The 26,321-nt window shown below is 39.9% G+C and overlaps 1 protein-coding gene across 2 annotated transcripts in view; it reads left to right on the forward strand.

Moving 5' to 3' along the window:
- The window catches only part of chchd3a (coiled-coil-helix-coiled-coil-helix domain containing 3a), a 328,691-nt gene that overhangs the window by 247,162 nt on the left and 55,208 nt on the right, over positions 1 to 26,321 (forward strand). For both annotated transcript variants that reach the window (XM_041203373.1, XM_041203374.1), the window contains one exon: positions 13,444 to 13,527. In XM_041203373.1, the coding sequence (XP_041059307.1) occupies positions 13,444 to 13,527 (84 nt within the window). The remainder of the gene's footprint in view (positions 1 to 13,443; positions 13,528 to 26,321) is intronic.

Below are 26,321 nucleotides of genomic sequence, written 5' to 3' on the forward strand. Positions count from 1 at the left end.
AGCATCCGCAGTATTTTGCTTTTATTTAATTTCTCATCTACAGATGCTCTTTTTATGCTGGCGTTTATTTTCATTGGTTCCAGCAACCCTATAGGTACCTTTCCTGGAGACCACTCTTCATTTGTGATCCCAGTTAGTGAATGTCAAAGAGCCACACAGCTATATCCAATCTTATTCTTACCCAACATCTAATTTCCCATGAGAATCGGTGGATAATGATAAGGAGCAGGATCCTGGAAGATTTTTTTTGTTCTCTCCCAAGTTCAGGCAAGCCAATTATGCTTTTTACTGCTCCACCCTAGGCTGACATTAGTGAACTCAGCACAGGCTGGGAATTGGAATCCAGCATCTTGTCTGTACAGCTCAGTGCTAATGAAAAAAAGATTTCAAGTTTGAACAATCGGAGTTCCAAAAAGGAACCAGTAACAGATAAACTGGTGCGAGAATTATTTAGCCAAGTAACCATCCCTGAATGTATGCATAGGAGGTAAATGCAGATCAATGGAGTTGTCTCCTATCATTGCAGCCTGAATTTGTTGCTCCTTAATCTATATGGCCTGAATTTTTAGCTCGTTGGGCAAGTGCAATTGGCAGGTCCAGAAGCGGATGTGAAATCTGCTCCCACCCATGATTGGCACCCGAGAGCAATCATACGCTGGCTGGCTAATTAACAGCAAACCAGAGCAAAACCCGCATGGAGAGAAGGCCAGCGCTGGTGGGGTGGGTGGTGGTGGGGGGTTGGGTGTGTTGGGGGAGAGAGATGTGGGGAGTAGGGGTGTGCGCAGGATGAGGGCAGGTGCCTGAATCTGTTCAGCTGCAGGTGGGGGGTTTAAAAATGGATGTTTGAGGTCATGTATCTGAGGAGGAACTGTGGGATAGAGTGGTGTGCAATTTTTAGGAGTCAGTTTAAACGGAAATCGGAAAGTCTGCCCAGAAGATACGCGATTCCCGCCTGCCCACTTCGCCCGTGCACCAAGCATAAAAATGAACAGGCCATTCAAAATTGGAGTCAGTTGGCCCTTTAATTGCCCTAAGGGGCCCTTTAATTGACGCCAGGTGCGCTTCTGACATGAAACCATCCCGCCTTCATAACACTACGTTGGGACTGTCAGGCGCTTGCACAGGCCACAAGAAGTTCTGGCCTGTGTACCAGATATCGAAATTGGATTAGTGTAGCAGCATGTGGAGACTGGAAGTGCTGGAATATTGGGATCACAGCTACAATCCTTCACTGCTGAGTTCTTCATCTCAGTAACATTGCTGTGAGGCAAGCAATGTGCAGGTAAAGATGGGAGAAGCCAAACGGGCATTTGTGACGTGCACATCTCCAAGTCCCTAACTCAGCAACAGGCCATGGTCTCAGCTACAGTTCATGCCTAGCCTGTGAAATCTGGATGTTGGAGGGAAGAATAAAGGCTAGGTTTTAAAAAAAAAATAGAATTAGGTTGCACCTTGCGATTAAGTGTCATTTTATAAGTGCAAAATCTACAGCTTTATATCATGAACCTGTATAGTGGACTAAGCAGTATTGATTACTAAATGAAATTCTTCCAGCAGAATCCAGCTAGGAAGATTTTTTTTAACTCTTTGAGTATTCAGTCTATGTTTGTTTTGAGGATTTCAATAAAGCGTGCATGTAAAATATTCCTGCAGCAACACTGTCGCCACATTCTTACCAGGATTTCAGTGAAGTGTAATGTTTGGTGTGTGTTGAATTGTGGGCAGCACACAGCAGTCCATTATAGACTCTGTCCTTTCAAACGTGAATTTTGTTTGGAGAGAACATTTTGAGGTGCATAAGTCAAAGATAAAGTGCTGCTGTTTACAGATCTGTCACGGATGGTAGTTGCAATGGGAGCAAATTCAGATGGTGAATTAGGGCTATGTTCCAAGCAAAGTCTTGCACAACATTAAAGCATATTGATTTGGCTTAAGTGGGATTTTTTTTTTCCGAATTGTATATTGCTTCCAGTACATAAATATTCTTGGTGATAATACAACCAATATTTTGTGGACTTGGACAGCGTAGAAATAAAACGGAAAATGGTGGAACTACTCAGCAGGTCTGGCAGCATCTGTAGAAAGAAAAACAGTTAATATTTCAGGTTGTGATCTTTCATCTGATGTTGCCAGACCAGCTGAGTACTTCCAGTTTTTCTGTTTTTATTTCCAGTTTCTAGCATCCGCAGTATTTTGCTTTTGTAGAAAAGAAATCTAGATCATATATTGTAACTAAAATGAAAAAAAATGACTAGCAAGTACTGCAGAAAGGAAAAGGAAAGATCTCAGTCCTGCTCCCGTGGTCATCCATCACTGCTGTGGGTAAATGAAGTAAAATATGTCACTTTTCCTGATTCCATATTTCTCAAAGCCATTGCATTCCAAATCAGCATGTGTTTCAGTCCCATTAGTGTACAGCTGTTACATGGTCTATCTGTGACAAGAATGACATTTGTGATATGAAGTTAGTTAAAGTTTAGTCAAAGCAATAATTTTTATGGGCTTGCATTTACGGTGCTGTCACTCAACAGTTGTTATGTTATCCATGCCAACAGAATATTTCAATTTTATCTGTTGCTGAAAATTCAGGAATCCGGCAATATCGTAATGAACACTGAGCTCAGGCTTTTACTGACCATTACCATGCACTGTTTACTTGGAGAGTGAACCTGTTTCCTACTTGAACATTGGCAGTGGGTACAAGAGATCTTCAAAGGTCAACTGAGTTAATTTGCTCCTGTAGCACTTGACTCCTGGGCCTGAAACAATTCTGAGATATCTGTGTCCCTTATTGTACTTCCAACTGTGAAACAAAGTGAGAATAAAAATTGTGGAAAGCTATGTTCCTCTGTATAAGACTGGCAGGTACAACCTCTGGAAAGACTAAATTCTTTTTCAAGTGTACATGCTTGTACTTGTTTGGGACGGGTAAAGCTTTTTTCCAAATTGCATGTGTAGTTTCCTGTCTGTGCTCACAGAAATAGTGGGGGAGAAGCCATTTGGCCCATCAAATTCATTCTTTTTAATGAAATGTATCACCTTCACCCTGCCCAACTAACAGAAGCCAACATCTGGAGTGATCTGAGTTTTTACAAAAATACAACTGATATTGCGTCTTTAATGCAATGAAGGATCCCAAGGGTGTTAGAGAACCATGTATTAAACGGAGCCACATAAGGAAATATTAGTCAGATGACCAAACGCTGAGTCAGAGATCGGCTTCAAGTGGTTCTTGAAGGAGGATAGAGAGGTGGTGAGGCACCAAGACTTAGGGAAGGAGTTCCAGAATTTAGGCCATAGGCAGTTGAAGGCACAGCCACCAATGGTGGAGTGATTAAAAATCAGGGATGCACAACAGGCCAGAATAGAAGAACACAGATATCTTGAAGGGTTGGAGAGCTCAGAGACTTTACAGAGATGAGGAAGAGGCGAAGCCATGAAGGGATTTCTAAGCAGGGATGAGAATTTTAAAATCAAAATATTGCTTGACCGGGAGCCAATGTAGGTTAGCGAGCAAAAGGGTGAGAATGGGACTTGCTGTGAGGTAAGGCATGGGCAGCAGAGTTTTGGATGACCTCAAGTTTACAGAGGGTAGAATGTGGGAGACCTGCCAGGAATGCCTTAGAGTTGTTAAGTCTAGAGGTAACAAAGACATGAATAAGGGTTTCAGCAACAGATGAGCTGACACAAGTAAAGTTGGCCGATGTTACGGGGTGATCTTAGTGATGGCACAAATATGAGGTTGGAAGCTCATCTTAGGATCAAATGTGATACCAAGTTGTGAACAGACTGGCTTATTCTCAGGCTGTTGCCAAGAAGAGGGATGGTGTCAGTAGTGAGAGAACTGAGTTTGGAATGGGGACCAAAACAATGGCTTCAGTCTTTCCAATATTTAATTGGAGAAAATTTCTGCTCATCCAGTTTTGAATATTGGAGAGGAAGCCTGGTAATTTATCAGAAGTGGAGGAGTTGAGAGAGGTGATGGTGAGGGAGAACTGGGTGTTGGCAGCATACATATGAAAATGAATGCTGTACTTTCGGGTGATGTCGCCAAGGGGCCGCATGTAGATAAGAAAGAAGAAAAGGCCAAGGATAGAATCTTGGGAGATACCAGAGATGTTTTAGCACCAGTACCCTGTTCTGAAGACCATTTCAAGCTATAGAATTTGGAAATTGCTGATTACCTTGGAGGACCCAGTCATCATGTCCTAATTTGATCATTGTGTGTGAGCAATATTTCATCTATCAACAATTTTCAGCTGTAAGTAGTCATGAGATTGTTGCTTTGTGGCTAAATGAAGTATTATCAGAGTGTAGTTTCCACAAGACCAAATCTGGATAACAATCAAAAGGACATTCATTGTAAAATGCACTGAGATGTCCTGTGGTCACAAATAGTGCTATCTAAATGTGAGCCTTTTTTGATATTAGATAATGTCCCTTGTGAAAAATTAAGATGAACGTCTTCATTTTTCTGCGCCTTGTTAATTTTATTTTACATATATTTTGTTTTAACAATGAATGCTGTTGGAAACAACTATGCAATGATTTTGAATTTTCAAGGTAGGTTTCAGTGCTGCTATATGATAGCACTCATAAAGAAGAGGGGAAAAATCAATAAATGAGAGCAATCCCTACTGTTTCTAATTCATAATGACTGCTTGCAGACTGCAATTAAGAGACCTCTTGGAATGAAGTCATCAATTCTCCTTAGTCAGGGAATTCCTGCACATTACTGGGACATTAAGAGGTGGAAAGGAGAAAAAAACCAAAATGAACTTTCTCCCTAAGTGGGAAAAAGTCAATTCACAATGGGGCGACAGTAGCTTGCCTTTAATGTACATGAACGAGCCAAGGCCTTCACACAGGCAGAAGGAAGAAAAAATATCAGAACAATGTCAATCGATTTGTTAGGTGCATTAATTTAAACTGAGCTTTGAATTAAGTTAAATCCTTACCACAAATAAAATACTCAACATATACAAACAGTCCTTCCTAACAGTTCACTGTTTTTGAAGGTTCACCACCACTGTCTCTAAAAGGCAACTAGCAATGGGCAACAAATGCTGACCTTGCCAGTAATGCCATATGCCAAAAAATAAATTTTAAAAATTATAAGTTGCCTCACATTTACTGCATAGATCTGTTATACTGCATGCATGATGTATAAATGGAACAGTTCTTTCCCAGATTCAGCAGGAGGTCCACATCAACTACGTTTCCCAGGATGAAGAGTATTTACTTCAGCCCAGTGTTGTACACAAGTAGCTGAGCAATCCTGCTGTAAAATTACAAAATGAAGATATTACATGGTATTATCTTTATGATAAAACTTCTTTCTTTTACTGTTTCAAATTAATTTATTTCCCAACATGTAGCAAAGCAAAACATTCCTGTTTAATAGTGTAATTTAGGCCATTTTGTTGCTTTGAAACACAATCACCCTGTAAATGGGATGGCAGATTGCAAGCCTTGCTATGCTTTCACCATGCTTTTTCAATCACATCACAAAAGGTAATGTGAATTTTTTTTTTTGAATTATGATTGATTCTTCCTGTAGTACTTAAACCTTACTGCAAGTTTCTTGCTCACAACTGAAGTGCCAGACTCAGATCATTCAACTGTCAGCATTAGCTAATTATTTTCTTAAGTAATATTCAAATTCAGGGAAAATGTGATCAAACTAGAATTTTTCATCAAATTGACACTTTTAAGAGCGGCGTTTTGTGTTAAATGTATAGTGAAGCAAAACCAACTGCAAATTTTTATTTTTAATAAGTTTAGTATATTTTATCTTCAATCTTAGACAGAAACTTGGATTTTGGTGAGTAGATTCACCTATGATGCTGAGCTGTTCAGTACAGAGGTCCAAGTTTTGCCCCCTGCTGAGTTAGCCAGCACAGTCTTAGGAAATACCTCATTGGGTTTCCTGCATCTGGGCTAGAGAGGGAAATAGTCAGGGTTCCCATTTGATATTGATATTATTGATATTTTAATAGAATGGTAGTTGTTAGCCCATTTTTTTATTAATACTTTAAAAAGAACAAGTCTCATGACTGATGCTGGGAAACGTGCTTATATGTATATGTCGGGTGGGAACAGGATCAGGTTCATCAGATTTCTACCGCACTGTACAGTTGATTAGTCTGTCACATGCACGTTCGAGGCTCACAAATGAAGTAGAGCCATTTGAGTGAAGTGGTTCCAAACTGGAAAATTTAATCAACAATGCTCCTAATTACCATCTTTCCTATGCTTTCATATGGTCCATCTCCAACTCTTCCCTTCAAAAATAAACAAGCGTCAGAATTGGTGCTTTCAGGGGAGAAATATAACAGATACAAGGGGAACAAAATACGTTTTTGCTTGTTGCTTATATCCATCTGCTAATGTTTGGATTATCATTGTTCCAGAATTGGATTTAAAGTGATGGGTCTTGGAAACACTTATTGAAATATATAGTTTACAACCAGTTTCAAACTTCGAATGTTTTTTATGACCTTTCAGAAAATATGTAAAGGTGATTGTTCCTTCTTTTCATGCATCAGGATATTGAAACCAAGGTGAGACTTTAGTACATTATCAATTCCTTTCTTGTGTTTCATTCTGGATTTATGCAATGGTTCAATAAATAGCAAGATTTAAATAGCTGTAGTGTCACCCAGGCTGATCTCAAGTTTGTTGTTAAGACAGCTACATTGCTTGAAATGGAATTGCCTGTTAGTGGATTGACCGGGTCTATTTAAATAGCTTACACCTGTGCCAGTCTCTAGTAAAGTTTGGTTCAGAAACAAATGACATGTGCCAGTCTCTTCACAAGGATTTCAGTGTAGTGGAGTTTAATTAAATGTTATTTCTGCCTGGATAGAAAAATGATAATTCTATTGCCTCTGCTCCACTTTCCATAAACTCTGATGTGCTTATTATGGCAAGATTGTTCCCTGTAGCAAGTCTTTCCCAATTTAATTCAGCTTTATGCTGCTGTCCCAAAGGTCATGAATTTTACTGCCTTCGCTTTTCAGAACTTTTTACTTACAGAAAGCCCTGCTTCAATGACATTAAACTGGAAGCACGAGTAATAATTCTAATAAAACCAAAATTCGAAATGGGTTATAAAAGACTTGTCACTGTGCCTTATCACATCTCTATATTCTCAGTCATATGTCTATACTCTCTCTTATATCTTGGTATATCCTGAAGGAAACCTGTTGTCCTTACCTCGTCTGGATCTATATGTGTCAGCCATGTGGTTGACTCTTAACTGCCCTATGAAATGGCTCAGCAAGCCACTCGCTTCAAGGGCAATCAGAAATGGGCAACAAATGCTGGCCTTGCCAGCAATGCCAACATTCCATGTAAGAACTAAAAAAAAGGAAGGAAAAAAGTATAAAAGCAAAATGCTACAGATGCTGTAAATCTGATATAAAAACTAAAAATATTCAACAGGTCTGGCAGTATCTATGATGAAAGAAACAATTAACATTTCAATTTGGAGTCCTCCTGTAAGAAAAAGAGGAATGCAATGCTGGTGTTGAATACCTTATCAGTGTCACAACAAACTGTTACTGACTGTGGCTAAAACAACCTGTAAATGGACTGAGCGTAGATAAGATTTCAGTCAATATATATAGATGTATATATATTAGCCGCATCAAGGAAGTCTGTCCAAAATAAGCCTGAAATAATTTTAAAATGTAAGCCATTTGAAATGAGCTGGGGAATTCTTTGCCCAGTCTTTTACCTTCCTTAAATTCTGCAACTGAAGACTAGTCAATTCCAGTGGAATCTTTATACCTGCTATTATAAAAATAACAACTTTTGTTTATATAACTGCTTTAACATAGTAAAATGTCCCAAGGCACTTCTCAGGGGTGCAATCAAACAAATTTGACGCGAAAGGACAGGGGCGATACTAGGGAACAAAAACTTGGTCAATATATATGTTTTAAGGAGCAACCTGAAGAGAAAAGTAAGGTAGAGAGGAGGAGAGGTCTAGGGAGGGAATTCGAGAGCTTGAGTTCTTGGCAGCTAAACCAACAGTAGTGGAGTGAATAAAATCGGGATGCTCGTGATCAGAATTCAAGAAACGCAGATATTTCAAAGGCTTGTAGGGGTGGAAGAGATGAGACGTAGGATGGGATGAAGCCCTGGAGGGATTTGAAAACAAGAATGAGAATTTTAAAAGCAAGGCATTGCTTAACTGGGAGCCATTGCAAGTCAGTGAGCACAGGCCTTGGTTAGACAATAGAAATCAGTAGTTGATTGATATGCAACTCACTGCCGTTAAAAGGCCCAACCCAAATCTTCAATCATATTTAAAGTGGCGCCCAGAATTAATAAGCATGAGCTAATGCTGATCCCCATTCTGTGAGGGTTGAGTTTGGGATTCACAGATTATCCAAAATGGGGGTTGAGCTCATGAGTGATTTTAAAGTAATTTATTAAGAAGCAATAGTTTAAATATAATGCATATATTAAGTAGAGTAGAAATGCCACCTGTGAATTGAGAATAGTTTACCTATCACGAAGGACGAACAGACAGGTAATGCAGAGCAAATATTGGTTTCTGTGGCTGATGGGTGGTGGTCACAGTCCCTTCTGCTGCTTAACCAAAGTGTTTGGAAGTTGTTCTCAGTCGTCTTCCATCAGACAAAGGCTTCTCAGCATGGATCACTTTGAACAACTCTTTCCTGGTTGAAGTGGTTTCTTTCCTCACTCGAGAGCCTGTTATTAACCTTTTCTCAGACAGATGGTTTATCTGTGTCATGAGATCCAATCTCATCAGAAATGTCTGTGCTAGAGACAAGTTCTTGGCAGAGATAACAGGTGTGTCTTTATCAACCAGCAAGCTGCTGTGCAGGAGCTTTTTTCTTAAGATTTCTATAATATTCAATTTTTTTTAAGGTTTTGCAAAGCAATTTCTTACAGTTTCAACCTGACCAAAGCTAAAGAATCCTGTGCTGACCCTTTTTGTTTGATGCGGATTTTGAATCACCCAGCAAATTATTCAGCCAGATGGAAGCTGATTCAACTTGAACATGAGAGTTTCGTTAAAATGTGTTTGGGTCCTGACGAGAAGTTGCAGCACAGCATTTGAAAAACACCAACAAAAACAGAATTACCTGGAAAAACTCAGCAGGTCTGGCAGCATCGGCGGAGAAGAAAAGTTCTGTCGAAGGGTCATGAGGACTCGAAACGTCAACTCTTTTCTTCTCCGCCGATGCTGCCAGACCTGCTGAGTTTTTCCAGGTAATTCTGTTTTTGTTTTTGTTTTGGATTTCCAGCATCCGCAGTTTTTTTGTTTTTATCTTTGAAAAACACCATCTGAATCTCTGTATCCCCAGCCTCTGTGATGGATTATCACAATGCAGATGGTATAAGTGTAGTTAATTGGGCTCTACTGTATACACATTGGAATTTACTTGAGATTTTTGTGAGTGTTTCTGACAGATTGTTGTATTTATTTCAAACGTTGTGTGTTTAAAAAGCTTCATTCTCAATTAGTTCCTAGTGTGCATCTTACCTTTTATTCATTTTAATGCTTTCCTGACTATTCTGGGCTAACAACTGTGTTCCTTTCTCCATTTCCAGTTTTTCTCGTCTGCTTCTGGTTTGTGTGCTATTTTCATTCCCATTATCCTCTGCACATTCCTGACAAGTATTAACACCTTGTTCCATTCCCAGTGTATCTCTGTCTCTTAGCTATTCGATTTGTTATTCATTGTTCCTGACTGTAGGCTCTCGCTTTTATCATCACTCCATTTTAATGTAATTCAACTTTGCTAAGGTTGCTGTTTCTCAGCAACAATTCCTGCCAACATAACTTTCTTATCAATCTAGCTGCCTTTCAATGACTTTGCTTTTCATTACTTCCTTCCTTCAGTTTCTTTTTCTGTGTCATCATCATCCAGTTTTAATTCTGTTGGGTTCAAAACGAGAGGAAAGGGCACCAGTAAGAGCAACTCCACAGGTGTCTTTGTAAAAGAATGGGGGAATAAATTGCACAGACAGTGCTTAGGGATTAGTGAATCCCCTGTTACTTTCATCTGCTAATGCCAGATCTCTACAAGAAAATTTAAGGGATTAATTGGCGTCCAGTGAGCAGGAATATCCTCCCTAGGATAGCATTGGAACCAGGCAACTAAGACAAATTGTTCAGTGATTCAGATAGAGGCCCAAGTGATTTTGAAGGATTTTCAACGTGAAGTGTTGTAGTTATTCTTTAAGTATTTGCATTGGATGAAATGTGTATAGTTTGTAATGTTATAAAATGAATAAATATTAGATAATTAATATGAATTCTTTAGTGTTGTTGGTTTTGACTTCATTTCTTTGCAACATTCTTTTTTTGGATCTCACTTGGGCCCAAATCAAGCAAGCATGACAGCCTCTCGAAAACATTACTCATGTAAAAGTCGGCCCCATAACTTGTGGCCTAAAAATTGGTGTCTCAAATTTAGCTTTACAGGTGTATATCCAGTAAATTTGATATGCCTTGGCATGTCAACTACTGTGTAGAAACAGCTTCTATTGATGGTTTAAGGACCTTTAGAGAAGTGGCCTTTCTAGTTTCAATGGAATTCTAAGTGGACGGAGGTGCACAGTGCAAAATTGGCTGCAAACATGTTTATGCTGTTTACAGGGCAAATTGATGTGAGCATTTCAAATGATTCTGCATTTTTGAAGATTGTTGTTTTGCAATTTTGAATAATCTAAAATCATAAATGTGTCAAAGAGAAAGCTTTATGGAATGGGTGAGTACACAGTCTCCCTCAATAGCAAAAGCATTGGGCTAGATTTCTCTGCCTGTACACATTGCTTTGGAGTGCTTATAGTAAAATGCAATTAAGCAAAACAAGCACATGTACCTTGCTAAAAATCAATTGGTTGAGGCAGTTGTTCAATTCTACACTAGTTGGGCACTGTTAATAAATTTACAATAAAACCAATTCAGAAAGCTTTTGTATGAAGGCTTTTGGTCTGTGTTTCACCCCTCCATGACAATTCCTTTCTCTGGCCCCTTCCTTATGGAGCTCTCCCAGTGCTGCTATAAACTGGCTTCCAGGAGGTGTTCAAGAGCTTTTTGGGCTTCTCCTATTTTTTCCTGCTTACCTGTGTAGAATCACATGACCTCTGTGCTCAGCTCTTAAATTGATTTAGCCTTGGTGCTAAATCATCCTACTCTCTGTTATTAAACAGGAATTGATTGCATTCCCTCCAGCCTATTCTGACCCACTGGGTGATCAATGTTGATAGCTTTTATGGTCACGCATAGTGTAATAAAGCTGCACATACAGTCAGAATATAAAAACCATGGTTGTAAATGTACAGCATACTTTTAATAGGCATGATATGACTTTCATTGATTTCATCACAAAGGTATATGTTGGCGCTCAACGCGCACATCAAATCATGAAGAATTAACCGTCCTTCCAACTTAAACTGCTCCTTCCCACCCCTTGGTGACTTGCAACTAGAATGGAAGCTCCATTATCCACATAATTGGCAAGACATTGCCAGTAGATAATGTACATTGGTGGATAATAGGTCCATAAAATTTTGTCTTGTACATCTAATGCAATAATACCTTTTACATGGGAATTAAGGCAAGTGCAATATAAATAACCAAAGAAACGTCGTATAGTTTCAATATCAACTGTGCAGTCTTCTGGCAGATAGTCAGAAAGGCCAATAATTAGTGTGGTATAAATGAAATTCTGTCAGGCTGATGTGCAGAACTTTGCTGTACTTTCACTGTCCTGTGTCACAAATAAGCAACTAGGAGGAAAATGACTTGGGCTTACATAATCATAGATGGCAGTTTCCAGTGTCACGCGATAAAATGGAAGCTTTTCGGTCATAATGCTTTATTGCATTGTGACCAGGACAGGCTTGGATAAACCTAATTATTTCTTATGTTTAGCTACAGGAATAGTCGTTTTATTTTATTAGTGTCTCTGAGAACAATCGCTCGACTTAAGATAAATAAGAACTTTGTCCGTTGGCTATTTTTTACGTGTGAGACTATACAGTATGCATTGGATGACTGTACGATTATAGGGAAATGCTATCATAGTCGAGCTGATAGTATGCAATCCACAAACATACAGGTGTCAATTGGTTGAGGTCATTTACGTAAATATTGGAATTTCTTTCTTCCTCTATATCCTGCAAACAAGGCAAGTTAAAATCTTGGGTGATTGGGGTATGTGAAATTAAATTACGTGGATTTTCATTCTTTGAAATGACAAACTAGTGAAACAAAAATCAGCATTTATTATCTTCAAGCGCGCAAAACATGAAACAAAAGCAGATGGAGTTTAAAAAATAATAATACAGGTTTGCATAAGAACACCCTTCCCCCTCCCCACCAAGGCTGGTCAAAATCGCTGAGAGCTTAAATGTCTCTGAAAACAAGAAGACTAGAGTAAATGAAGGAGATAATTCTACCTCTAGTTTTCCTTTGTCATGTTCTGCATAAAAATCTGTGTGTCAGGATTGTTCAATATAGAAGGCATTACTTCAGAACGTTACCAGGGTATCTATATTCTGTGCAACAGCCACTTCATAAAGGATTCATCAAAAGATACTCAGGCTCTTGCCAAAGTCATTAAAGCGCCTTGAAGGACGATGGAAGCAAAAGTAACGGAACAATACAATTTCAGGATACTTTGCCACAAGCATCTTATTTGTAAAATAAAAATAAAATAGTTGCTTATAAAACATTGAGGGATATATTTTCCTCCATTTTTGGTTTTGAGATATTTTTGTCAAATATATGCATGTAAGCATTTAGCGAAATTAGCTGGCAGGCGTTACTATGCTCAACAATATTTGAAGCAGCTGAATTAACAAGCACACTATTGAAATAAAATTATCACTGAAGTTATCCAGATTAGTGGCTGTATCTATGCTGATGTTAACTCACCTGTGTTGCATTGTCAGGCTCAGTCATTCTTCCAATTCAATATCTCCAATTGTGTTGTAGGCACTTGATGTTGAACAAAGAGATTTTTTTAAATCTGACAAATGAACGTAAATGTTTCTCTTTTGTGATTCTTTTGTACATGATTTTAATGGGTTTTGACTGTACAATTCTTTCTTTTGATGCTGCAGTTCCCCTGTAGGTGCTGTTTGGCATTTGTGCCAGTGCAAGCATTATAGCATTAAGTTAACATTTCCTGCTCTCTTCTCAGTGGTTTCTGACTGTCAGTGAAATCCTAATCTTACAGAAGAGCTTCATTTCTGACACAAGCGATTTCAGGGTGGTCAAACAAGCTGTGAAGCTTTGCAGTATAGCAGATAGCTATGCGTATCTGCACCATAAGCAAATACATATAAGCTATATCTTAATTTTAAAAATACAAGTTTTTCGCCATACAATGTAGTAATGACATTATTTACTCTCTAAGTTACACACGTCTCGCTTCTTTCCACTTTCAGACCAAACAGTTGGAAGAAAAAGAGAAAGAGCTGCAGAAACTCAATGCCTATTACAAGGAGCAGGTGACCAGACTGGAAGACAGGGTAAGAAAGGTTTTTTAAAAAGATGCTTGTTTCATTGAAATTATAAGGAAAGAAAAAATAAACACAGTAAATGGTAAAGAAGTAAACTGCCCCTAAGCATATTATAACGTTCTGTCATTTTTAGTAAATTGCCTATGTTTCATGAAATTGCCTAAAGTAAAACCTAATTGAAAATAAACTTTCTAACCTTCTCACTTCCACTGATTGAAGTGAGAAGAGGTGAATAACTTTAGCAATTTTAAAAAGTAGTATTGACCAAACTTCACTGAATGTCCTCTTGATCAGATCCCTGTTTCTTCTGATGTCATTTCCTTCTCTCCTCTGCGTTCCTACCAAAACGACACGCTCTGTATGATACATGCGTAAGATATTATTCGTAATCCCCTTCTGGTCTAGCACTAGCTTATTGTTTGAGAAAAACCTGGCTCTCAGATCTTGCATTATCAAGGTTGCACTGTGCAAGGTTAGCATATAAGCATTTCACTTGTTTTCATTAAATTACATTGTCTGATAATTAAACAAACTGTTAACCCTTAAACAAGTTCTTGTTAAAGATTGGATAAAGTCATTTGATCTTGTACATCTCACTGCAGTTCTGCTGTGGTTATTATGTTGCTTTGAAGCATTAACCACCTTGCAGCGTTCCAAGTTGCACAATGTAACTGTACGATAAGCAGTTCAGAGATGAATATTTACACTGTATAATTTCTAGGACTTAAATTATTTGTTGCTAGGCAGCCTAAAATCTCTGCTGTTTACATTTTCTGTACCAACTTGAGACTTCAGGAAGTTAGAAATTATTTTAGCCAAACTCTTCATTGATTTCCCTTCACCAGACATTAAAGGAGCAATCCTCCGCTGTCAGTGGGGAGCAGCACTTGCAGGCTACATATCCCTAAACCACAGGCAGCATTTCTGATCTTTTCTGATAGAGCCAGATTGCAGTCACCTCTTCAATTTGTTCTTAAAAATAGTAACAATAGTTCCTGAAATAAGAATGTGAGAAAAAGGGAGAAGACTAGGCAATTGGCCCTTCAAAGCTGCTTCATCATTCATTAATATATTGGTTGATCTTCCATTTCAACTTCACCTTCCCACACTATCCCCACACCCCTTGATTCCATTTCTATTTAAACATCTACTGATCTCAGCCTTTAAAATACTTAACAACTCAACATTCAATGGCCCTCTGGAGTAGAGAGTTCCAAAACTTTGCAACCCTTTGAGTGAAGAAATTTCTCCTCACCTGAGTCCTAAATGATCAACCCCCTTGCTCTGAGACGAGAACCCATAGATCTAGACTTCACAAGCCAGACGAAACATCTTCCTAGCATTTATTCTGTCAAGCCCCTTAAGAATTTTATATGTTTCAGTGAGATGACCTGTTATTCCTCAAAATTCTGGGGAATATAGGCCTAGTTTGCTCAATATTTTCTCATAGGCCAACCTCCCCAATCCTGGGGTTCAGCCCAGTGAACCCTCTTTGCACTCCCTGTAAGTCAAATATTTCCTTCTTTAGGTAAGGAGACCAGAACTATACACTGTTCTCCAGGAGTTATCTCCACAAGACCCTATATAATTGCGATAGGACTTCTTGGAATAAAAGCTAACATGCCATTTGTTTTCCAAATTACTTTCTGAACCTGCATTTTAACTTGTGACTTGTGTACCAGGACACCAGATCCCTCTGAAGATCGATGTTTCCCCATGTCTCACCATTTAAAAAAATACCTTTCATAGATAATGGATATGTACAATAAAATATTGGCAATTGTTTAATGCTTATTGCAATAGAATGACTCAAAGTGTTCAAATATATGACATGGCTAGGATATCCTGATCCCAAAAAACGGTTTAAAATGACACGGTTTACTGTGTTTACTTTCCTCCCTTGAAGTTTTGGCTGCTTTGTTAATGATGTAGTCAGCCCTAACTTTCACGGGGCGGGGAGCATTGAGCAGTGCTCATAACCTCACGTAAGTGCATCCTCCAGGAAAAACCGTGATTTGATTTCCATCCACAATGTTGTCATTGTCAACTGTATGCTGAAGGTCATTCTGTAACCACTAGTTTAAGCTGTACCAATTTGTATGGTTCAGAGAAAAGGCCATAAAATGTTTTTAAATGCCATGCTACATTGCAGAGCCTCTATTTCCATCTCACTTTCTTTGTCCCTCCCCTCCCACACCCAGAGGAATCATGCTTGGAGAGTTATGCTGGAGAGGTTCTCATCCAGCATAGAGAGGCATTTGGAGTTTCGATCAAAACATTGATTCCTGGAGCAGCACGATGTGCTGTGATTTTTAGGTTGGTCTTTGGAGATATGGCCTCCAAGTGTTGCACAAAAGACCTGCATAGCTTTTCAAATTACACATCTTAAATGTAAATATTTTAAAACAAAGGTTCCAGAAGAATTGCAGAAGTGCCTCAATTGACTGTCCCTCAAACCCCATTTCAGCCTTTTTCTAGAAGCAGAGAAATATGTGTATTGTTTCCACACACTGCCTTTTTTAGCACCATGTAATGTTCAAGTTTGTCAAGGTTTTTAACGATTACTATACAAACCTGAATGTATCTCATGCACACCCTGTTTGTGAGAGATCATAATCCTGTGCGCTCAGGGACAGCTTAATTACCTGTACTATCAGTGATGCCTCAAGTATTGTTAAGCAGAGGCTATGCTGTTAAGGAATAAAGATAATGTGAAGTTGTACATGTTTGTTGCTGAAGAGTGATATTAGTTAAAAGACAAGGGTGGAGAGAACACTAAGTTTGTGCTGTGCAGAAAAACAAGTTTTGCTTTCATGCTTGCACAATAGTACTGCCTGTAACAAATCCACAGAAAGAAAAGTTACATTTTGAGCATCTTCTTACATCTCAAAGCTCTTCATCTATGATGTGCAACAGCATCTTCAACCTTTGTCAGGTATGAACAAAAAAAGGAATCCAGATGGCCATTGACAACTTGCATTTCGCTAATGATTGCACACTATTCAACTACAGTCTTGAGGATATTCAGCTGCTATAATTAACTTACTGAAATAATGGACCAGCCCATACCTGGTCATCCAGGCACATCCCTTTGTGCCTAAGATCAGCAATGTAGCACTTCAGATTACAGGCAAGGAAAGCTGGGGCAGGAACAGTGGGTGAATCTGCCAGCAGAAGTCACTACGAAGCAAGCAGTTGTCCTTCACCATCATGTGGACCGGAGATGTGGATCTACCACCAATGTCACAAGAAATGACATAACCATTTCCAGTTGCTCTGTGTACAACATGCTGCTGACACCAAGAGACAGAGGGTGCCTGATGCTGATTATCTCAAACACTAATATAACAGGAATTTAGACCAACATCAAAAATGGATGGTGTGTTGGTCTGAACATGTTGTTCAAATGCCTGATTATAAATATCCTCAAGCCATTTTCCACAGCTGCAGTCCAGATATGGCAGCAGAGGTGGGCAGACAAAACATAAGGCAGTGCACAAAAGATTACCTTCAAATTTTGCAATATTAATCCCACATAGACACTGACTGCAATGGCAGCATGTCTGCCAAATTGGTTTGAATTAATTTGTGGCTGGAAGATTGCAGACACTGGCTGGCATGTCAGGCAACTTATCCATCTGGCTCTCCATGCGTTGTGCATGAAGGTCAAGCTCTTCTATTAGTACACGTTTAACAACCGAGTGTCAATTCAATAGGAAACTCCATGGAGGGATCTATTATATAGGCAAATGTACAAACATTCAAAAATGACAGAGAGGAAAAGAAAAGTTAGTCCAAGCAGCCTGTCCCACACCACAATGGCTGAACCATCAAGGCTGCACACTCTTCCCCCACACCCCCACCACCACCACCAGCACCACCCCAGCAACCATGTAATCTCTTGGGAGAAGCAAACAGAACAGGCCAATAAGAGAAAAAACACTCTGCCTTTTTGAGTAGGAGAGGAATTTTACAATTAGAACCAGTCCAGGAGATAACATAGATCAGGTATGATCTATGAAAACATTTACATTCTATATGAAGTGATCTCTGCCCCAGTCCAGAACCAGCCCAGCTCTCTCTAAAAGATATGCAGAGAATCCGCACCCATCACACCAGCTGACAAATGTCATCCAGAGGCTTACAATTCTTTATTAAAAAGAATCACCCAATATCTAGTCTGTTCCCAACCTTGATAGTTAAAACTAATGTCCCTTGTTCCTCTCTAAAATTAAGCACTCTAGATGCATTGACCAGTGACCTGTACAAGATCAAAATCATGTTCTTTGATTTCAACTGAATGATTCTATCACTACAACCCAATAACTTCTGAGCTTTGGCTACGGTTTCTCTATATTGGGCGTGAACCTTCAGTGATTTGTACACAATAACACCAAGATTTTTTTTCTCTCTCTTCACTGTTGTGCCATTCATATGATATGTATATTCTGTGTTGGCTCTGCCAACATGCATGATGCAGTATTTATCTAAATTTACTGCCATTTATTCTTGTGTGTCCTACTCCCTAAACTCCTCTAAATCTTTTTGGGTTTATCACACTGACCGTTGCATCGGTCATCTGCCCCTCATTATTTACCACATTTGCAACACAGCTGTCAAAGTCATTAATAAAGAGCATGAGGACTAATGGCTAGGATTAATAACCAGGCAACACCCCTTGTACCATTTCTCCAAGCTGAATCACATCTGTTAACTATAACATTTTGGCTGCAAGATGGGAGCCAATTCCCAATCTGGCATTTCCAATTTTAACTGATGCCACAGGATCCAAGCTATGAAGTAACACAGCGTAAGGTATTTTATCAAAGGCTTTCTGAAACTCCAGGTTGTGATGGAATCCAAAGTTTTAAAACTTGTATTTTCAGAGACAAATCCTAATTGAAAAGGGAAACTGAGAAAGAAACTGACCCTTCAAGATTCTAAGGAAACTAAGACTGAAACTAAGGACAGAATGTTGTGCTCTTGCTGGTGGCAATATTTGAGGTGGGAGGGGCATATATTTAGGCGGGGTGAACCCCGCCACCTTTATTCCTCCATCAGAATTAAATTCTGATTGGGAACGCCCATGGTCAACCTTCCCGCCCTGCTACCTACTGAGGCCCTTGAGTGGCCAGTTACTGACCACTACAGGGCCTTAAAATGCTGCTGCTGGGATGCACCCAGCAGCAAGCAGGCCTACCGCCAGCATCCCTGACAGATGAACCTGTGTGGGCCTGTCGTCACCTCTGAGGGTTTTAATCAAAGACACTCAGTGCCTGATTGAGGGATTGGACATCGTGAAGGGGGAGCCCACTGAGAACACTCTCTGCCCTTGCTTCCGACCTCCCTGACAAGCTGGCACACAACAAAAGAAAGAGGTCACAGACTGGTGGAGGAATGCCCGACATCAAGGTCTTCTCAGACTTTGAAAATAGAGCCATCCAGCTGGCCGGCGACGTGTTGGACCATTCCTGTACTGATTATGAGGTTGGCAGTGCTCAATTATGAGGTTGGCAGTGCTCAACCAAGTGAGGATCCAGTAGTGCAGCATCCATCGGACAACAATGCTGTGAGTGAGTTCCCCTGTTCCGCAGTCCCCTGTCATGCACTAATTATCTCTCATGCTTCCGAAGGCGTATCTGGAAGCCACCAAGGGGCCCCATGAGCCAAGTCCTTGAATCAAGCCCCAAAGACACCTCGGAAGAAAAATCTGCAGAAAATATAAAAGCTCATGGCATAAGGGGTAACTTATTGGCATGGAAAGAAGATTGGCTAGCTAACAGGAGTCGGAGTTGGCATAAATGGGTGTTTTTCTGGTTGGCAAGATGCGACGAGCGGTGTGCCACAGGGATCAGCGCTGGGGGGCCTCAACTTTATACAATTTATATAAATGACTTGGATGAAGGGACCGAATGAATGGTTGCTAAATTTGTTGATGACACAAAGATATTGTGAAGAGGACGTAAGGAGGCTACAAAAAGATATAGGTTAAGTGAGTGGAAAAAGATCTGGCAAATGGAGTAGAATGTGGGCAAATGAGAAACCGTTTATTTTGGCAGGAAAAGTAAAAAAGAAGCTTATTATCTAAGTGGTGCGAGATTGCAGAACTCTGAGATTCAGAGGATCTGGATGTCTAGTGCATGAATTACAAAAGGTGATACCGGGAATGGGCAGGTTGTCTTACCAGGAAAGGCTGGACAGGTTAGGCTTGTATCCAGTGGAATTTAGGAAAGTAAGAGACAACTTAATTGAAACCTTTAAGATTCTGAGGGTTCTTGACAGGGTGGGTGTGGAGAGGATGTTTCCTCTTGTGGCAGAAATCTAAAACTAGGGGTCACTGACTAAAAGTAAGGGGTTGCTCATTTAAGACAGGGACTAGGAGAAATTCTTTGAGAGTTGAGAGTCTTTGGAACCCTCTTCCCCAAAAGGCAACGGAAACAGTCTTTGAATATTTTTAAGGCAGAGCTAGATAGATCCTTGATTAACAAGGGGGTGAAAGGTTGCCAGGGGTAGGCAGGAATGTGGGGTTAAGGTTACATTCAGATCAGCCATGATCTTTTTGAATGGTGGAGCAGGCTGAAGAAGATGGAGGTTGGACCCAGAAGTTGAGAATAGGAAAACATACAGTTGCTGCAGCTATTTCTGTTACTTGACAATAACATTGATGAATCTATGCCATCCAGACTCTCATAAGCAGAGTTGAGGAGGTTCTGCAGATCTGTGTCATATTTGGTGAAGACCATGTTCATGGTACTCCGGTTGTGCGCTCTTGATGGCTGGGGATCAGGCTAAATCCTATCAGAGGAGGAGCTGAAATTCCTTGTCAGGAAGACAAGGGTTTTGAAGGACTTTGTGACTGAGATTGACATATGTGTTGACAGGACTGCCAAGCCAATTTGTAAGATCTGTCTTAGTTGTATCTGCCATTTAATATGTAATTTATAGTTTATAATCGACCGTAATTTGCCTGTTGAATTATGTTGATTCTGGATTTTGAAGTGTAAGTAGTTACCCAAATAGGATTTAGTGTTTGCTTTCTTTGACTTTTGTATAGTAAAAAAGTTATTTTGCTTTAAATGGTTGACTTTTTCGGCTTCATTCTTTCGGTAAATAACTATGATTTTGAATTTCTTTTTTTTTAAAGTTACTGCTCTTGACCGAGATCATAACAATGCAGACAATGTCGATCAGATTTTCCTGATCCACTGCGTTAGTGAAAAAATTCAATTTAATTTGTTCACTGTAACCTGCCTTTCCAAAATCTTGTCAATTTCTGATATCCGCTTCCCTGCCCCATTGTTTTTAAAGGCATCTCATATGATCTCTTCTAGCAACTTCCCAGTAATGTCAGACTGAGAGGCCTGTTCTGTTTTGTCTCTTTTTTTTAAATAGAGACGACGTGAGCTAGCTTCCAGTTGAAGGAATGATCCCTGATTCTATTGAACGATTTTTAAAAATTCATTCACGGGATGTGGGCTTCGCTGGCTGGGCCAGCATTTATTGCCCATCCTTAGTTGGCCTTGGAGATGGTGGTGAGCAGCCTTCTTGAACTGCTGCAGTCCATGTGGTGTAGGTACACCCATAGTGCTGTTAGGAAGGGAGTTTCAGGATTTTGACCCAGTGACAGTGAAAGAACAGTGATATATTTCCAAGTCAGGATTGGAGGTGAGTGACTTGGAGGGGAACTTCCAGGTGGTGGTGTTCCCATCTATCTGCTGCCCTAGTCCTTCCAAATGGTAGTGGTTGTGGGTTTGGAAGGTGCTGTGGAAGGAGCCTTGGTGAATTCCTGCAGTGCATCTTGTAGATGGTACACACTGCTGCTACTGTGCTTCGGTGGTGGAGGGAGTTAATGTTTGTGCGTGTGGTGCCAATCAAGCGGAATGCTTTATCCTGAGCGGTGTCAAGCTTCTTGAGTGCCAATGGAGCTGCACTCATCCAGACAAGTGAGGAGTATTCCGTCACACTCCTGATTTGTATATGATGGATGGGCTTTGGGGAGTCAGGAGGTGAGTTACTCGTCTCAGGATTCCTAGCTTCTGAACTGCCCTTGTAGCCACAGTATTTATATGCAAGTTCAGTTTCTGGTCACTGGTAACCCCCAGGCTGTTGATAGTGGGGGATTCAGTGATAGTCATGCTATTGAACATCATGGGGTGATGGTTAGATTCTCTCTTGTTGGAGATGGTCATTGCCTGACATTTGTGTGGCGTGAATGTTATTTGCCACTTGTCAGCCCAAGCCTGGATATTGTTTAGGTCTTGCTGCATTTAGGCATGGACTGCTTCAGTATGTGAGGAGTCACAAATGGTGCTAAACGTTATGCAATTATCAGTGAACACCCCCACTGCTGACCTTATGATAGAAGGAAGGTCTTTGATGAAGCGGCTGAAGATCATTGGGCCGAGGGCACTACCCTGGGGAACTCCTGCAGTGATGCCCTGGAGCTGGGATGACTGACCTCCAACAACCACATTCATTTTCCTTTGTGCTAGGTATGACCCCGAGTTATGTGTTGAAGGTACACATGGGAGTCACGGAGAACCTGTCCCATCTCTTTTATGATCCTTAAATGGATGTTTTTGGCCCTGCTGCTCTTCTAATTTTGTGCTTCCCTAAATTATCCAAGATGATATGACAATCGATTTTGATGAAATTACTATTCTATACTGAGCACACTCATCTGGAACATAAGCAGCATTTACAGGTATTATTGACTGACATGAAATAATAACTCAGCAGCTCTGCCAAAACCCGAGGGTCAGTTTGAATCTGCCCTGCAGTGCCTTTGGCTCCATATGATTCTTCTTAGTCTTTTGATTTCTGATATAACTTTAAAAACAAAAGTTAACTGATTACACAGTGGCCATTTTAGACACACAAAATCCCTCAGATGGCAATGAACTGAAAGACCAGATATTCTGTATTTGGGGATGTTGATTGAAGCAGGATTATTGGCCAGGAAACTGGAGCATGTCCTTGTCCGCCTTCAAATATTGCTGTTGAAAGAGCCTTGGTGAATTCCTGCAGTGCATCTTGTAGATGGTACACACTGCTGCTACTGTGCGTTGGCAGTGGAGGGAGTGAATGTTTGTGAATGTGCGATCTTAACTGTTCACCTGAACCACTCAAATACAGACTACAACTAATTTGAAGTTTTATTTACACTGAAAATGAGTTACCCAATAATCTGAATTAAGACACATAAGGAACATAGGAAGATTACATACAAACATAGGAATTAGGAGCAGGAGTAGGTCATTTAGCTACTCGAGCCTGCTCTGCCATTTGATAAGATCATGGCTGATCTGATTGTGACGTCAACTCCATTTTCCTGTCTACTCAGTATACCCTTTTGACTCCCTTGTTAGTCAAGAATCTATTTGATGACCCTGCTTCCACCGCGCTCTGGGGAAGATAATTCCATCAGCTCACGACCCCTCATCTCCATTCAACTAGGAGACCCCTTATTTTTGTGTGTCCCTTAGGTCTAGTCTCTCCCACAAGGGAAACATCCTCTCATCATCCACCCTGTCAAGTCCCCTCAGGATCTTATATGTTTCAGTAAGATCACTTCTCGTTCTTCTAAACTCCAGTGGATACAGGCCCAACCTGTTCAACCTTTTCTTATAAGACAACCCCCTCATCCCAGGAATTAATCAAGTGAACCTTCTCTGAACTGCTTCTAATGTAATTATGTCCTCCTTTAAATAAGGAGACCAAAACTGTACACAGTACAAATTGAAACTTAGTGTTTAAAAAATTGAATTGTCAGATCATGTGAATTAATTGCATTTGAATAACCAGTAGATGGAGATTGATTAAGTATTGGCTTAATGTTGCATCCCAAGAATGACTCCTTTGGTAATGCACTAATCCCTTCGCACTTCACAGAAGTCTCAACCCATTGTGTGTGCTCAAATATGTTCTGGGACTTGAACCTGATAACCCAAATGTGAGAATACTATCAACTAAGCCAAACAAACAAAATGAAGATGATGAATCAAAACAAGACAGATTACAGGCTAGGATTTCCACACTCATTACCAGCACTTAGTTGACTAATACAGAAAATGCAAATTCTTCTACATGTTTTGTGCTGAATGTTGAACCTTATTCTCTCTACAGATATTATTAAGTAACACATTTAACTCAAACATTTAATTATCTTCTGATCTCCTGTTCTGAATTGAATTGCATAGAAATAAGAACAAGCATTGAATATTTTTGGATTTGTTGACTGAACCGTGAAACTTGTCTGGTGCAAAATTTACATTCTCATCTGCAGGTTTAAGGCTACTTTACTTTCAGTAAATGCTGGGTGGTGTGGCTGCACTGACAAACAAGTGACAGTTGCAATACCTCTTCAGCTGAGAGAACTTATTTCAGTCAAAGCATAGGAGGGGGTAGTGTATTTGATCCTGGCATTCAAGGCATTTAATGGAAAAAAATAATCTAAGTTTCAACTTGTGAATGGTATCCAGCAACCCTTGCGAGCAGTGTGGATGTTTGGTTAGGCCCTTGGTTATGATCAGGCAAGTGATTTGAAGTGCACCAATACTATCTAGGCATTATGAAACTAAATCATTGACTGTCAGGCTTCAAACATTAATGTTTGTCATATCACAAAGTATCCAATAATATGGCAAGAAGCCCAAGATGATCTTCCACATGTGCACCAATAATACATTTGCAAACCCACCACTGATAGTATAGGTGTGGCAGTACTATCCGGCTGCCCCTCCTACATGAAGTCCTGGATGAGCTGAAACTTCCACTTTGCTGATGCTGAACAGTTGAAAGTTACTTAACCATTGCCTGTCTTCTCTAGCATATTACCCACAAACTCCCTACTTTGCCCTCACTGCTGCTAAGACTCCTATCTCCTCCTTTTACATTTCAATCTGTGAATTATCTGCCTTACTGCTCTTCCTATTTACACTCATCACAAACTTCAACTAATTTAGAGGTCTCCAAATTCTGTACTGCATGTCTATCATCCCAAATTCCCCATGCAACGGTGAATTAATCTTCTTGTTCTCTGTTTTTTTTCAAATCTATCATAGCCTCACTTCACCCTGTCTGGAAAGTTGCCTTCAACACTGCATCCCTGTTCACATCCCCTTGGTCCACTGTCTCTGAATTACTCCTTCCCACTCCTTAAGGCTCCACCATCAGAACCTGATCTTTCAGGCATTACACCCCTGCCCTCTTTTTTAAAAAAAATCCTTGCATAACAACTTCTACATGTTGCTGTTCTCTGTGCCTTTCAAAATTCTCAGTAATATTTCCTCGACCGTGGCATCAATCTCTTTTTCCTTCCTCCTTCATTTCTTGCTAATGACCCACTCTCTGCCCTTGTGACATGCTCTGAGGCATTCATGTTCATTGGGAATGATATAAGTGTAATTTGCTACTGGTATATATGGATGTCAATAGATGACACTCTTTTATTCACAAAATCGATACTTATTTTGGGAATATTTTCTATTTTCCCTTGATAATAACCCCAAGATTATTTAAACCTGGAGACTTTCAAGGGAAGAGACAAATTGATTAACTATGTTTCAGTCCGGTAGGAGACAAGAGCCTGTGGCTTTGATTGATTGGCTTTGTAATCTGTGATTTATGTGAAGTATTCTATTAGTTTTAGAACATGAGGTACACTATTCTGCAGTTCATCATTGATAAGCAAGATGTTCTTTCCATAAAGATACATTTTGTATTCTAATCCATCACAGCCACTCATCAGAACATTGGCTGACAAGATTGTGCAAAGTGGTTCAATTGCAAGCTGAAAAGCAGCAAAGATACAACACAGCCATGTGTAATCTCCCAGCCCAAGCTGAAGCAAGTCTGATACAAAACCAGTTCAGGCGAGGTCAGTCTTTCACTTGAAACATGAAAGTGAACCATTGTCTAAAACTAAACAACGATTGAAGTCATCCCACTACTTTTTGGCAATAATTTTTGGAGCATTTTTGACTAAAGTAGCAACTGCAATTTGAGATCCGTCTCATGTTGAAATAAACAAAACGTTACCAAAACAATGGCCTTAATAAGTAGGCCTTCCCAGTAGTCCATATGGTAAGGGCCCTGTCAAGTGTAGCAGTGTCCCAAGTTTCTCTTTTTGTTTTTGTGATCCATGTAGCTGCATACTGATGCCCCCTCTAATTTCCTTTTCATTGCGCACAACCTCTTCATTTCAGTGTATAATAACCTTCAAAATTTTTTTGCCTGGCTGTGCGCATGTAGTATCTTCAAGGGGATAGCTTGTTAGTGACCTTCAAGGTACCTTCTTGGTTGTTGCACAACCATGCGCATACACTACTTAACAGGACACTTGTGCATCTTTTGGACCCCCACCCTATTGTAGGACTTAAATACCTATTCCAGTCAGACAATTAAGTATGATACCAAGGAAATGCAGTATTTTAAATGTGATGTTAAACCAAAGCCCTACATGACCAGATGTGCATTGAAAGTTCTATGTCGCTATTCAACCTCAAGCATGGAGTCCTACCAGTGTCTTGGCCAATACAGTATGTATCTCTCAACCAATGCCACGAAAACACGTTTAATCGTCACTTATATCATTGTTGTTTGTGGGACCTTTCTGTGTGCAAATTGGTTGCTGGGTTTTCTTAATTAACAGCAGCAAATACACTTTAAATTGGTTCTGAAGGGCTTTGTGAGGCCCTGAAGATGTGAAGGATGCAATATAAATATAAGCAAGGTCTATGGATAAAGCCCTTAATCCATGTTCCCACTAATTTGCATTGATCTCAGGCTGCTGAGATTAGTGA

The sequence above is a fragment of the Carcharodon carcharias genome, chromosome 13 (genome assembly GCF_017639515.1).
Source record: "Carcharodon carcharias isolate sCarCar2 chromosome 13, sCarCar2.pri, whole genome shotgun sequence".
Lineage (NCBI taxonomy): Eukaryota > Metazoa > Chordata > Chondrichthyes > Lamniformes > Lamnidae > Carcharodon > Carcharodon carcharias.